The sequence below is a fragment of the Dermacentor andersoni genome, chromosome 1 (assembly GCF_023375885.2).
Source record: "Dermacentor andersoni chromosome 1, qqDerAnde1_hic_scaffold, whole genome shotgun sequence".
NCBI lineage: Eukaryota > Metazoa > Arthropoda > Arachnida > Ixodida > Ixodidae > Dermacentor > Dermacentor andersoni.
In genome coordinates this window covers 222,695,855-222,709,477 of record NC_092814.1, presented here as the reverse complement: position 1 = coordinate 222,709,477, position 13,623 = coordinate 222,695,855, and the positions used below count along the sequence as shown (strand labels likewise).

Sequence of the window (13,623 nt, the reverse complement as noted above, 5' to 3'; positions counted from 1 at the left end):
GCTCGGTACTTTAAGAGGCAATAAATGACACTTACTCGCTTTCATGGGAGAAAACAACAGCAATAAGATCAGTGTAAGTGGCACAAGCCGTACAAGATGCTTTAAACCAGGCGCCTGCCAAGACCCCCTTTGCCCCATGTTGCTCGTGGCGCCGACGAGATTAGAGTCACTGGAAGTTTCCAGTGACTCTAGACGAGATCTCTCGGTGCTGCCAGCGGTCGGGGTTTCTGTCGTTACCGCGTGCCCTCGCTCGCCGGTGCTGCTTCTAGCGCTTCTATAGTGGTACCATGTGGTACAGTATTGTGGAGTGCAACGGCTGGCTTATCGTCATAGTTACATGGTTACATGCTGACGTACAGTTAGCACAGTTAGTGCAGCCGGCACCGCCGCCCTGTTCCACTTTCCCGCTGAACACTACACCGGACATGGCTCGAAGTAGTTTGAGGATGTCAACCATAGTCACGGCTGTTAAGGCATGGTTTAATGCCTCTAAAAATATATATACAAATGTATATATATATATATATATATATATATATATATATATATATATATATATATATGAGTTATGGCTGGTCATGATTTTTCTGCAGTGTGCGGTGGTGTGCAAACAGAGCTAGTGTTTGGTTATTTTTGGTCTACCAATGGCATGCGCGTTATCAGCATGATAGCATTGCCGACAGGAAATGCTGTCATGCTGATAACCGTTCGTTACTGGAAAGTACCGGGCTCGCAGCGTTAAAGAAAGGAAACGCATCAAGGCAGATCACGATTATCGTTGTGTGGCAGAAGGGGCACTTAAGCTAGGTGAAGCCATAGAGAAAGAAGTCTTTTTCTTCCTTGGTGAAGCATCCAATTTGTTATTTGCATCCATTATTATTGTTGCCATTGTTAGACTGCTTAAGAAGACTTCAATAACTTTTTTAGTGTGTCAAACTGCAGTTACCACGAGAGGCGCTAAATACTCATCTACACTCCATGGCTTTATCCATTGGTACTATCATTCTACTATTCTACTATGAACGACGTCATGACGTCATTTCCTCAAGAGTCTGCCGGCGAAACTGTTTTCGTGTACACGATGGAGTTTTTGTACAGCCTCCCGTTTTATGTACTCGAAGTTCCAAATTTGAAATTAAAGAAGCCGACATGGTTCCACCAACCATCGCCAATGGTCGTATACTCGCTGGTGCTCTTCTCATACTTCCTAGTTTGCGGAGGTAGGTGACTCGCTCTTAAGAGTGTCAGATAAGCTGCGATGTGCTACGTGTTACCACTCCTTTGACGGGTTTTTCTGGTTGGCGTGTGCTCTTACAGGTATAATATACGACGTTATTGTCGAGCCTCCAAGCATCGGATCTACAGTGGATGAACACGGTCACAGCAAACCTGTGAGCATCGATCCATTTGTCGATGTAATTGCTGCAACAGCAAATATGTGCTTATTGTTAGCAGTAGATAGCATAACGCTGGCTAATGTGTTAACCGAGCTGTTGTAAATTTTCAGTGCCAGTTGGTGTCATGATTTTGGTGCTGACGGTAATGACAAATGGTCACGGGCAATCTCTCTCACACACACACACACGCACAAATTATATACATATATATATATTTATTTATTTATTTGCTGAAAGGCAGTTGTAAAATGACAGCCGAAGCAACGATTGTAAAACAATTTTTTTTTCTTTGCGCCTGCCTATTTCATTGTCACATGCCTTGTGCCATAGGTCCATAAAGTATGCCAACGACAGCTCTTATTTTTGAAGTACTGTGCATACATTTATTTCAATGTTTTGTGAAGCCCGCATGGTCATAAAATAATAGAAACCCGTAGTGCTTGTGAACTTGCGGCAACCCTCAGTCAGTGTAATGTATTGATTTATTTTTTCTTTCTTAGGTGGCTTTTATGCCGTATCGAGTGAATGGCCAGTACATCATGGAGGGTCTGGCATCAAGCTTCCTCTTCACCATTGGTGGTCTTGGTTTCGTTATCCTTGACCGAACCCACAACCCTAGCACACCAAGGTTGAACCGCATTCTTTTGATCAGTACTGGCTTCATCTGCATCCTGGTGTCCTTCTTCACTTGCTACGTCTTTATGCGCATCAAGCTTCCGTAAGGCATCCACACCATCTTTTTATTATATTTAATGTGTGTGAGTAATGCCTTGGTGACTGCATTCCTTTAATTTAGGATATAAAAAAGGGGGTGGGGGTATTCCGTAATTGTCCACCTTGTGGACATGTCCATTTCGTCTGCTGGTGAAATTCCTAGTGGCTGGGCTGGGGTACATGTCAGAAGGAGACAGGCACCCCCAGCCAATCAGCACTTCAGCAGTACATTTTGCTGGGCTAGTTGGTTTGTATTCCTGAGTAGACCATAAATATGATCGTTCTGGCGCAAACAAGGAAGGATGAAAGGGAACAAGGGGAGCGCCCCCTTTGTTCCCTTCCGTCCTTCCTTGTTTGTGCCAAAGCGATCATATTTATGGTCTACTCAGCACTTCAGCAGCAGATGAAATGGTCATGCCAACTAGGTGGACATTTACAGAGTAACCCACCAATGCAGATAAAGCTTTAGCAAGACAATAATGAAAAGAAGCTGTAGTGTGTGTTTTATACTTAAGACTTTACCACAGTGTTAAAGTTGCACAATCATTCCAGTTCTGTTGCAAGTATAAGAGGGCTACACAGGGGCAGTGCTCCAAAGTGGCATGAGCATTGTTTTGGACTCTATGTGATGTTTGCTATCGTGCACTTGTAAGTGTGCTGTGTTGTGTAGCAGGATTCACAATGGTGAGTTGTGTGGTGTTTGGGTGTAACAATCACACTACGGAGCTTGACGAGTGATCTTCTTTATTCTAGAAGTCATTATTATAAACCCATGTAAAAAAACCAATGATATCACAGTGAAAAGGAGAGCAGAATGTTTCTGGCAAAGCTCAGAACAACGGAAAAAAACTTTCTCTGCCCTGCACTTTGCAGACACTGCCACCTGCTGAAACTGCCGCCTGTAAAGCTAGCTATATTATCATTTGACGACATTTCTCACTCGCTGAAATGGCAGTGATGCATGTGCCTTGAAACACCAATCAAATACAATTACTTGCAGATCAGCTAAGTGGCATTGCACAGAGTGAATCAAAGTGACATGGCCAACTGATTTGCCAAGTATATCACCAAGGCCAAGTGGGAACGCAATAATTGTAATAGCCACTGTCATCTTTGTAATAAAAGTGTCGCATGCAATTTGCTTTGCACTCATGCAAGCCCGAAGAACATGTTAGACATGGCACCTTACCGACGACACAGCTGTCAGCAAGCTCTGTTATGTGTTTTTTGCACCTATCTACTGGTTATATAAGTGTGTGCCTTCATTGCTTTGCAAACCTTTAGTTCGCCTTGTGTCACAAAACTTGAGGCGTGTGCAAGATAGATGCAAAGTCCACATGTGGCAATAGCCTCACATCTTGCATTTCATCTATGTCATCATGGTTGTTATTCGTCATGGAATTGATGCCTCCCCTTTTCAAGCACTGGCGCTTTTCTGTGCCATGCAAGTCGCGGCCATAAGCAAAGAGATGCATTGCATGTAGCAGACAGCTCGCACATTAAAACTGTGGCCGTCATGGTGAAGTTACGTGGTCTGAGGCCCCTGAGACCACGGACCTCTAACATGGGTGCTGCGGGCAGCGCTATCAGATCACTGGGAGTGCAGCCCTCCTATATATCTGAAGATGGAAGTGAAGATATTAATCTTTGCCAGTGATGTGAAAAAAATTTTTCTGCAGAGCTTTGTGAAATGGGCCCTTATTTAATGAACTTCACATTAAAGGGACAGGTAATAGTAGCCCCAAATCTGTTTAGGCAGGCAAAGTATTTTTCCAAAAGACTCTTTTACAGTTCATAGGAGAAAGTTTTTAGGAGAAGACAGCATCCAAAGCCATAGTGCCAGTACACTATGACGTCATGAATTTTTGATTATTTTCAAATATTTTTGGGCCCCTTTGGTACAGAAGAAGTGTTCAGGCTGTTAGGTCGAGTCTTTGGTTCCTCTAAAATGCAGTGTAGTAAAATAAATTTGCTGAGTCAAAAAGCCCTAACAAAAACTACCTGTAAACAATTCACTGGACCGAAGTAGATGCTGTCAAAAGACAGTTTTAGCTTAGTGTAATAGCGGTGTTAAGGGAAATAGCGTAACCATTCCACAAATCAACTTTGCAGAAAGCGAATTTTAGTATAGCATGATAACGTAGTTTATGTGCTGGACACTATTCCATTCGCCAAGCTTTGTATCTGCATCCAGAAAGTGTTAGAGGCAGCACAATTTAAGGCTGGAGCACGTTTTAATTTTACTTTCAGTGCCCGCCGATCTGTGGCAAAATCAGTATAAGCAGTACAGGCTGTCGACCATAGCCTCCGAGATCTTTTGATGTGCCGTACACGCTGTCGATCATACCCTCAGAAATCATCCGATCTCGCAGGCCATATGCAGTTGTGCCTATCTCTCAATTTCACAGATAGGTGGCGTTGGCATCTCGGAGGTGAGGTGGTGCGCAGATTCTGTAAAGAAGTAATGGTGCCAGTGCTAACGTTCGCAAATGCCATTCTATGCTTAAAATCAGATATCTTGTTGGGGTTAAAAGTTAACCAAAGATCAGTAGGCCAGTTGGCTTTGGGAGACTACGGTAAAACAACAAATGAGGCAGTGCAGGGTGACATGGGTTGGGCCTCTTTTGAAGTCAGAGAAACACAGAGAAAAATTCATTTTGAAGAAAGACTCAGGAACATGGATGAAAATAAATAAGCAGCTAAAGTGTACAAGTATTTGTACTTGAAAAGCATAGACACAGAATGGAGGTCAAGGAAGTTGGCAACCAAGTACAGGGTAATTGATATGTGATAGACAACCAGGAGCCTTCACAAAGAAACTGGGAAAAACAGAGACAGTTAATTGGATGTAAAGAATGGAAACAAAACGAACCATGGAGATTCACAAGAAAGAGAAGAAGAAATTAGAAGGGAAAATCTGTATGATAACACAAAGGGTAGTCCCTTGCTATTTGAGCCTCGAGTCAGCTGCCTAAGGGCAAAAACACACCAGAGCAAATATTTGGAACTAGTTGAGGCATGTGTACGCTGCAGCAAAAGTCCGGAGACCACTCAGCACATCCTAATGGATTGTGAAGGGATTCACCCAGTTGGAACCGTAGGTAACGTACACCTTTCAGAAACACTTGGGTTTAAAGTAGATAGAAGCATCAGCTGGTCTGCAGTCGAGATAAGCAAAAGACGTTTTGAGTATTGGTGGAAAAAATGCAGGGAAGAGATTGATACGACCAGATCACTTACAAGGTAGATTTTTAAGGAAAAAAAAAAAGATTAAGGAGATGTATACAAAAATGCTAGATAAAAAACATGTATAGCATACCTGATTAAATCAAGCAGGCTCGGTGACTATTTGTTACCGCCCCATTTCAAAGGGGATGCCATTAAATCATCATCATCATCGTTTTTCTTGTTAGGCCTCGACGTGTTCAAATCGAGGAGCAATCTTGAAAACTCCACAAGGTTATCCATAATACTCTTGTCATTCAAGTGGCCTGAGACTAAGCGAAAGCCATTTACACACTAATTTGCTACAAACAAAATGAATTCTGCCAAAAGCAACGTCAAATTCAGTTCGAAGCGGGCAGCCAGGACTGCCGCTATTTAAGTAAATTATGTCAACCATGCAAAGACGGTAACATTATATCCGAGAAATAGCATGCTTATGCTTAACGCTATGGGTTGTTTAGCATTTCAACCCCGCTACAATGCTAAACTAAAACTGTGTAAAGTCTATGACATCATGGCAAGCTGGTGCGAGAACTTCAGGGTGGTGTTGCCACTTGTCTTGTTTTTGCATCTTTTATGGCTTATGAGTCCCTTTTACTGCTACTGCAGAAATGTAATTTTGTAACTCTTCAGTGTCCCTGTAAATACATTTGTGTAGTTAACTGCTTACAAGTCTAGGTACCGAAGTGTCTGTTTGTTTGATTGTTTTATGGTTGTAAAGATTTCTCATTGCGACACACTACAGCTTGCTTACAAGTCAGCATAACTTTGCATGCAATCATGCTTGGGACCACGGAAAGCTTTTCTTTTGTGAAAAATGTCTAGAAACTTTTGTTCTCGTTATCTGATTTGCTGCACCAGGTGGGAAAAATTTGTGAGCTTAATTTATGTGGAAATGGGAACTGTTATTTCATTGCAATCATCACCACCACTATCAGTCTTTGTAATCACTGCCCAAGTAAATTTGATGCTTTTGCAGTAGCCATGTTCATTATCGTTAGTTAGTCAAACCTAACTTTTTTATTAGTTGTGAAATTAATTGTATCTTTCAGCTACAGCAGCTGTATTCTAATGGGGTGAAATGCAAAAATGCTCATGTACTGCACTTTGGGTGCACGCTTAAGGACTCCCGATTGTGAAAATTTATCTCCAGCCCTCCACCACGGCATCTCTAAGAGGCTATGAATTAACGCTTTGGGATGTTACACTAATTGATCAAGCAATCATGTTGTATAATGTTTATCGTACAGTACATCTATAGACAGCTAGGCACTCCTATGAGGTATGGTGTGCATAACACCAAGTAGTACGGGCATGTAGGCTTATATTGTATTTTTGTTACACTCATGCATTTAAAATGAGGCAAGTGAATCTCAATTGTAAATGCCTGAAGCTATGTGTAATGACATGCAGCATTACATGATAAAATGACTAGGGTATAGTTAGCATTATCAGGCTTTCACAGTGTCTTCTCCTGAGGAGAATGCACTTAGCACCAAAACAGCTTTCTTAGTCAATGTAAAGCCATAACCCAGTGGGAAATATGAAATCGTGATGCATGGTTTGATGCAGTGGTGGTGAAAAGGATCTTAGTGATTGGGCAAAAGTGTTGTGATGTAGTGTTCATGCATTGGCTGACAATGATGACCTCAGCTTCATTTCTGCTGGTATCATTACCACTAGGTTGGTCGACAGAGAACACAAACAATATGCTGTCATGTCTGTGCAAATAGTGTTGCAGGGTGTCTACCTATTGGGAAAACCGGGAATTCTTAGGGATTTGGAATAGTCAGGAAATACTTGGGGAATTAGTGCTTCTATCAGGGAAAATTATCTGTAATATTATTGAAAGATAACGAAAGTAACGGTATTGCTGGCTCGAGTAACAGAGAGGAATCGTAACGAATCGTCTTTGACGCCGTGTCGTCGGCTGGAGGAGTTGCCAGTGTACAGTAAACGACCGACTTTCTGGACGCCTGATTTTCTGGATAGCCGTTAATTCGGACGGCTTCGCGGCACCGCCACGTACTCCATAGAGTCAGTGTATAAGAATGTGAAATTTCGGACCCAAGAACCCTTCGCCGTCCAATTTTCCGGACTTATTGCCGTGACCACAGGTCCAAAACGGCGTTAATCACAGCCACCACCGCCGCCAGTTTGATTATCTCGCCGCCTTTAACCGGTGCTGTCGCACGCAGATACGCTGGCACTACCGCGGCAACACTAGGCCTAGCTGCTTCGACGTTCGCCATTAAGCTTCTTGCCGTTCGGTGCCGTGTTTTTCATTGAAATAATTCGCCGCTATCAGCAATGGTACCGACTCCACCTTTGTGATCCACGCGATTGGCTTCGGAGCTCGGAAAACAACGCGTTGAATAATGCCGGTTCCCGAATGTCAGCTTCGCCTCGATACAGCGATGTTACGCGGTGAAGCATAACAAGCGTGGGAAGGGGCAATATTCACGGGACACAGTATGTATTTTTACATATACACGCATGCACCTGCCGTCTCCTGTCACAGTACAAGCACCGATATACCTAATGAGTGTACTGGCAGGCCTTCAGAGCTAGTTCGGACGCGCCTGTGACGATTTGAGCTTTTAAGGGCAGTAAAATACATGCATTTATTTTTTCGGACGTTTTCGTGTCGCAAGTGAAAATCTCACTTGTGACAAAGTTCGGGCTTCATACTAATGAGCTTGCTATCAGTTGATAGAAATAGCTCAAAATCAAAAATATTTCCTTCTGCATGCGTTTCCTTTTTATTCGTATTTGAAAATGTTTGACTTGATTTGGAATGGGTTTTACCATTTTATTGAAGATATTTTATTCACTGTGCATTTTGCTAACCCCTTACTTCTGTTTTCTTTTTAAATAAAGTAAACACTGCTCCTTACTATTCAAACTGGATTAATTCGTTCTTTATTTAAAATGCTTACTAGAAGGTGACAGCATCAGGCGACATGGTGTCAGCCCATCCTGACATAAAACAAAGTTCTGTGTCACTCAGGGAATTTTGCAAAGGCACTCAGCGAAAACCTGGAAAGCTCAGGAAATTTGGAAGTGTCAACTTGGTAGACACCCTGTGTTGGTTCTGTCTTGCAAAGGTGCATTACAGGGTTCAGCTTGTCACTTTTCATTGCTGAAGAAGTGTGTCTTCCCACAACCTTAGTTTTTGCCTTCCTCAATTCCCCTAGTTAAAGTGCATAGCTTGTAAACAGTGTCAGAGAATATGAAGGAAAAAATAAATGTGATCCTCTTGATGTCCCCTTTTTAGTCCATGTTCTCTGGTGCCGTTTGGAAGCTTTAGCACCTTCAAATTTTATCTTATTTCTTTTCCCCCTGGTGGTGTCGCCGGTATCATGAATCAGAGGCATAAATTGTCAGAAGCAAATAAATATGCTTGTAGATAGCTTTAAAGCAGTGCAGAATGCACAACTTTTTTCTTCTGGCTGGCATATTGAATTTTGGTGCAGGCCTAAACAAGCGCCTCCTCTTTCCCTACCTTCCTTGAGCATGGACAAGAGTGCTTTCTCAGCATTTTTCTTTGCTTACATCATTACCCCATAAATTGCACACTGAATAGCACAGACTTTGTGCGAGAAACACTTTACAGCATTTCAAGAGACATTTGAGATGGGCTCTACTAAGTTGAATTCGTGCACGGGCACAGACAGGTGGGGACTGTCTTTTAGTTTATTATAGGTACTATGCACTCTTGTTAGGATGAACTTATAGTTAAAAAAAATGGAAAAACTGTTATGCAAAGTACTGACACATATTTTTGCTCTATTTGCAGTGGATACTTACATGCTTGAATCTGCTCGGCTGCCTGTCCAATGCACCCCAAATCATTGGAAGCATCAGGAGATTTTCTGTACTTCCAGGGCAATCATATTGCTGGTTGAATCCACACCATCAGTGTTATCACTTTGTAATAAATTTTTGTGAAAAAAAAAAGATGTGTGGTGGTCTTGTGGATGGAAAGACATTGTTAAGTAAGTAAAAGGATTGTGCAAATCACAGAAACAAGTCAACTGCAAATGGGTACATTTCTCATCTGTTGTGTCCTGCCTTGTGTGTATGAAAGCATCCAAAACCTGCACAGCATCAGCCATTAGTGTGTCCAAGTTCTTGGGAAGTGTCCATTTGCAATTTAATGTTAGCAACAGATAGTATGCCAACAGACACTTTTCATTCCTTTTTGGTTCAATTTGCAGCTCCACTCAAAGTACGGTCCAACATACACAGCCTAAGACTGTTGGAGTTTGTAGCCATAACGACCGAAAAACAGCAAGGAGTTCATTCGTGTTCCTAAGCAGCTTGGACAATGCCTACAACCACAGCATGGGTGGGGTGTACCGAGCAGACAAACTATGACTTGAAGATTACACTTGGTTAAAACATGTTGGCAGGCCCGACCACTGTAGCCGACGTGGCCGTGTGCACATGCACTGCATGCGGGCCGACTACGGCCCAATATTTCGTAAGCACCGGTTTGCCTTTGGCCATCGGTCAGGTGTGGACAATTTTCTTTTATTGTTATTTTTTATATTAAAAAATGCATCAGGTCTTTCTTTTTTTTTGCTGCTTGTTGCGTTTTCAGGTCAACGATATACGTACAGTTATTAGAGGCGTTTAGCTCGCGCAGACAATTAATATACGCGATATGTGCGTAATTCACAAGTAAAACATAATTAAACGGCTCTATAATTCTCTGTACTTGTTAGTGTAAACACGCAACAAAAGAAACACGTGAATGCAATGTTTTCTCTTTTTAGGTGTTTATTTTGCAATCATAAAATACATTAATTTTTTAGTGCAGCAGTGTTAACAATTTGCAAGTAGTCTTTGTTCCCTGAAATAGTATGATACAGCTAAAGGACAGAGCTGGTCTGCTGTGAGAGTTTCCCATACTGCCCGGGAGGCTCTCTTTCAGCCGTTCCCATGTTCTCGGCTCTGAACGGTATAGCATCCGGCATTTCTCTGTCACCGTCGAGAGTGAAGCTTGGGTAGTTACAGTGCTCATAAAAACTGAAACAAACGAAGAAACAAATAATATAGTAATGAATAACTCTGTGAAACATGCAGATGATTCATAATGGACTTTTTTCACAGTCGTGTGCAAGAAATCCCAATCCTGACACAGCCACACACAAAATTATTTTGTCGTTGCACATACATGTAATGAACATATACTGTGCACTTTCAGTGAAAATTAGTGCATTCAACTGGCCGTCCGGCGTGCCCGCGACCGGGCCGGTGGGCTAGACCTGCCGGTCCCGACGTGGGACTAGCCGGGTGCGCGACGAGTTCGCGTCCTCGCCGGACCTACAATAAAGTTTATTCACTCACTCACTCACTCACTCTGCCACGTGATTCACGCTTTAGAGCCGCCCAAGGAAACATGAGGACAGGAAGGATAGATTTACTGACTTGGCTCAGAATATCATTGCAAAAAAAAAAAAAAAAAAACATCCAGGCAGTGCGATAAATGAATTCAACACAGTGTTGCATGCACAAACAAAATAGCACGCAGACTGCCACGAGACAAATGTATAGGTATACATAACGGCGAGACGGCGGTGACAAAGTATTACACGTAAACTACGAAAATGCAACAACAGAAAAATTGAGGAACAACTTGCATATGGGCTGTCCGCAGGGTTTCACGTACGTTTCTTCTTGTCTGATGTTCCTAGATCTACTCTAGTCCACATGCGGAGAAGTGCCACACACAATCCATTCTTACCTGCAATGCACCAGACGTATATCGTACAGTACTGGGTATTTACAGTTTTGTTTTTTCATCTGTGGGAAGGAACGAAAGCAACTTCTAATTAATTATGGCTTTCCCGCAATGACAACCAGACAAGCATCTTACCTGATTTCTTCCCAAATGGTGATAACAGTTCCGAGCGCGCAGCAGGTCATTCGCACACTGTGCTTCAATTTAAGCAGTGTCGTTCCAGTGTTTCCTAGGGAAAAATTAAGGAAAATACGTCACGCTTACAAGACGAAAAAATAACATTAGAAATATATACATGAAAGTACGTCTCACATTTCCCTGTCCCAACTCTCGAACGCTTGATCCGTTCTCATATAAAGCCTCTTTTTTTTTTTTTTTTCTTCCTGTCAGAAAAAACAAACAAAAAACAAGGAGTTTATCATACGTTGCAAAACCATTTACGCAATACAAAGTGAGTTTTGTTCACTTGAAAAAGACGGTCATGCATTACACAACGTGAAATTAAAATGCCACCTACGAGTACGCATATATATTGAACGGCGAGATACGGCGGCTCCACTGCATGGAACGGGCTTGCGCTGTTCTTGTCCATGTCACTATTGTGTAGTTTGCGTTTATATGCGCAGTTCATGATAACAGAAATGCACGAACTAGTCTACCAAGCGACGCGGAACGAGCTGGCATCCAGAGCTAGCATTTGGCGGCAACTCGCGCCACTGCTTGCGCCCCCGCGCCATTTCGCGGGAACTCGCCTGCGCCCCTGCGAGCAGGTGGTACGCTCGACGAAGAAAAAATAGACAGCAAAGAAAGTCCCGCTTCGCTTTCTCGCCCCGTCCTCTCTGGTGGGAGCTGATGCTAACGGAGAGAATCGCCCGTCCCTGCTTTCCAAGAACCTCTTCATTCCTTCTGGGAGAGGGAGATGCGACCGCGCAAGACGACCGCGGTTCCCCACACTGTTCCTTTTCTTCTTTTTTTTCAGGCGCCTCCTGTGAGCGCGTCGCCGTTTCCTTTTGGTGTGTGTGCTGTGCACGTGCGTGCAATGAAAATCTGCGTTCTATATTTTGCAGGGATTGGTAGCTCTATAGGAATATGTATATAGCTTATGTATACAATAGTTTGGCCTCTTCAATGCGTCGAACAGTACTTTGAGTGCTATGTACGTTAGGATGTAGGTTCTGTTTTCTTTTTTGGGAGTATTGTCTAAATATTGTATAATCTTGTTTTGTTTCCTTTTGTACTTGCTCATTATTGTATAACTGTTATTACCGTGTGCAATTATCTTTGTTTTAAAAGTCTCGCTGTAAAGGCTCTGCCAAGCGAAAGGGGGCTGCGGCTTTGTCAATCTGTATCTGACAGCTTTTTCTGCGCCTCCGCTATCTGTACCTTTACAAGGCAGAAATAAATAATTTGAATTTTAATAAATATTTATCGTAAAAGCATCACGTATGTATATGTGCACGAAGTTCAATAGGTGCGTGCATGCATACACAGTCAATACGCTTTCCAGGGAGCTTTGCACGAAAATGGTAGACGTGCTTCGCAGGAGACGGCGCTTGACAAAACACTCATGATATACCATGAATTTATTAATCCTTAACTGCTTGATTGTTGAATGTCACTAGTTCATTGAGCAAAAAATGGAAGAATTTGACCTAACTCTAGTTCTTCCCAATCAAATCCACGTCGACAGCAGAAATGCTCCATTTTATGATTTACATTGATTGGCATGCAGCCTTAATTATTCTTAGACGAATCGACAATAGCTACAAAAATTGCAGATTTTGACATCTCTTCACAATTCGGCTTCGTATAATCGCTTCTTCCACCCTCCCCAGTGAAAACATCCAAATGAAATGTTTTCCTAGAACTGTACAGTCCACGAGTCGCCTGCGCTTAGATCGTTTGACGATTTTTGCTGTGCTGCGACCGGGCCGTTTACAATTAACACGCCGTTCGCGAACAATTTTACTTGAATCTTTCCGCAGTTCAGATGACTATTACGAGAACTGTCTAATGCAATATCCACTTGATTAAATTTTGTTCCCCGTTAGATAGTTCTTTTCTCGATAGTATACACCTAGAAAAAAAAAGAAAGCAATAATGAATGATGTAATAGTGTTACAAACATATCCGTTTTCGAAGTATTGAAATCTTGTGATTTTTCGTAAAGGAAATGTAATACTTCCGCCACATGTATTCTTCCTCCTACTTCCACATTGGTCTCCACTAACTCTTATTCTCATAATAGTGGTCATTGCATGCGCACCCGCATATATAGCGAGAATAAATTTGATTCTGATTTCATAATTCACTCCAATTACTACTGTTCGATCAGTCCAGAACAAAACACAGAACCATATCCTTTAGCCGGAAGTTTATCTAACAGCCAGATGAACTGTCACTGTATGTGATGATTGCTGTTTTCCCCCGGGTGACGAACCGCCGTCATCGCTTCTGTATAGCTGCTCTATATCCCGTCATTCGTCCGTCAACAGTTCTTACGCAAAAACAAACAAAAAATTATTTCTGCCTCTCACT

At 42.3% G+C, this 13,623-nt stretch overlaps 2 protein-coding genes and 1 long non-coding RNA gene across 5 annotated transcripts in view; 1 reads left to right on the top strand and 2 right to left on the bottom strand.

The window, feature by feature from the left end:
* LOC126548475 (uncharacterized) overlaps nucleotides 1–445 on the bottom strand; it is a 215,144-nt gene extending 214,699 nt beyond the window's left edge. Inside the window, exon 1 of the mRNA XM_050196669.3 lies at nucleotides 36–445. Coding sequence (XP_050052626.1) covers nucleotides 36–138 — 103 coding nt within the window. The 5' untranslated portion in view covers nucleotides 139–445. The remainder of the gene's footprint in view (nucleotides 1–35) is intronic.
* Nucleotides 446–1,033: 588 nt separating this feature from the next.
* On the top strand, nucleotides 1,034–9,296 carry LOC126548496 (oligosaccharyltransferase complex subunit ostc-A). Its single transcript, XM_050196706.2, has 4 exons — nucleotides 1,034–1,220; nucleotides 1,318–1,391; nucleotides 1,898–2,115; nucleotides 9,136–9,296. The coding sequence occupies exons 1-4, from the start codon at nucleotides 1,082–1,084 to the stop codon at nucleotides 9,152–9,154; spliced, it is 450 nt and encodes a 149-aa protein (XP_050052663.2). The 5' UTR covers nucleotides 1,034–1,081; the 3' UTR covers nucleotides 9,155–9,296.
* Nucleotides 9,297–10,103: 807 nt separating this feature from the next.
* LOC126548541 (uncharacterized) lies at nucleotides 10,104–12,497 on the bottom strand. Of its 3 annotated transcripts, XR_008609288.2 has the most exons (5): nucleotides 11,603–12,491; nucleotides 11,398–11,468; nucleotides 11,221–11,314; nucleotides 10,519–11,147; nucleotides 10,104–10,370 (listed from the first exon to the last, which is right to left on the bottom strand). It is a non-coding gene; the product is annotated as an uncharacterized lncRNA (long non-coding RNA). The 3 variants fall into 3 exon arrangements; XR_008609289.2 differs by having other exon boundaries at nucleotides 10,104–11,088; nucleotides 11,603–12,497; XR_007602940.3 differs by having other exon boundaries at nucleotides 10,104–11,147; nucleotides 11,603–12,496.
* Nucleotides 12,498–13,623: the final 1,126 nt, after the last annotated feature.

Excerpts from the sequence above, each read along its gene's own strand:
- LOC126548496 (XM_050196706.2), top strand. The coding sequence starts at position 1,082 with ATGGAGTTTTTGTACAGCCTCCCGTTTTATGTACTCGAAGTTCCAAAT. Across the intron at positions 1,221-1,317 it reads ATACTTCCTAGTTTGCGGAG|GTATAATATACGACGTTATT; the intron begins GTAGGTGACTCG and ends GTGCTCTTACAG. Across the intron at positions 1,392-1,897 it reads AACACGGTCACAGCAAACCT|GTGGCTTTTATGCCGTATCG; the intron begins GTGAGCATCGAT and ends TTTCTTTCTTAG.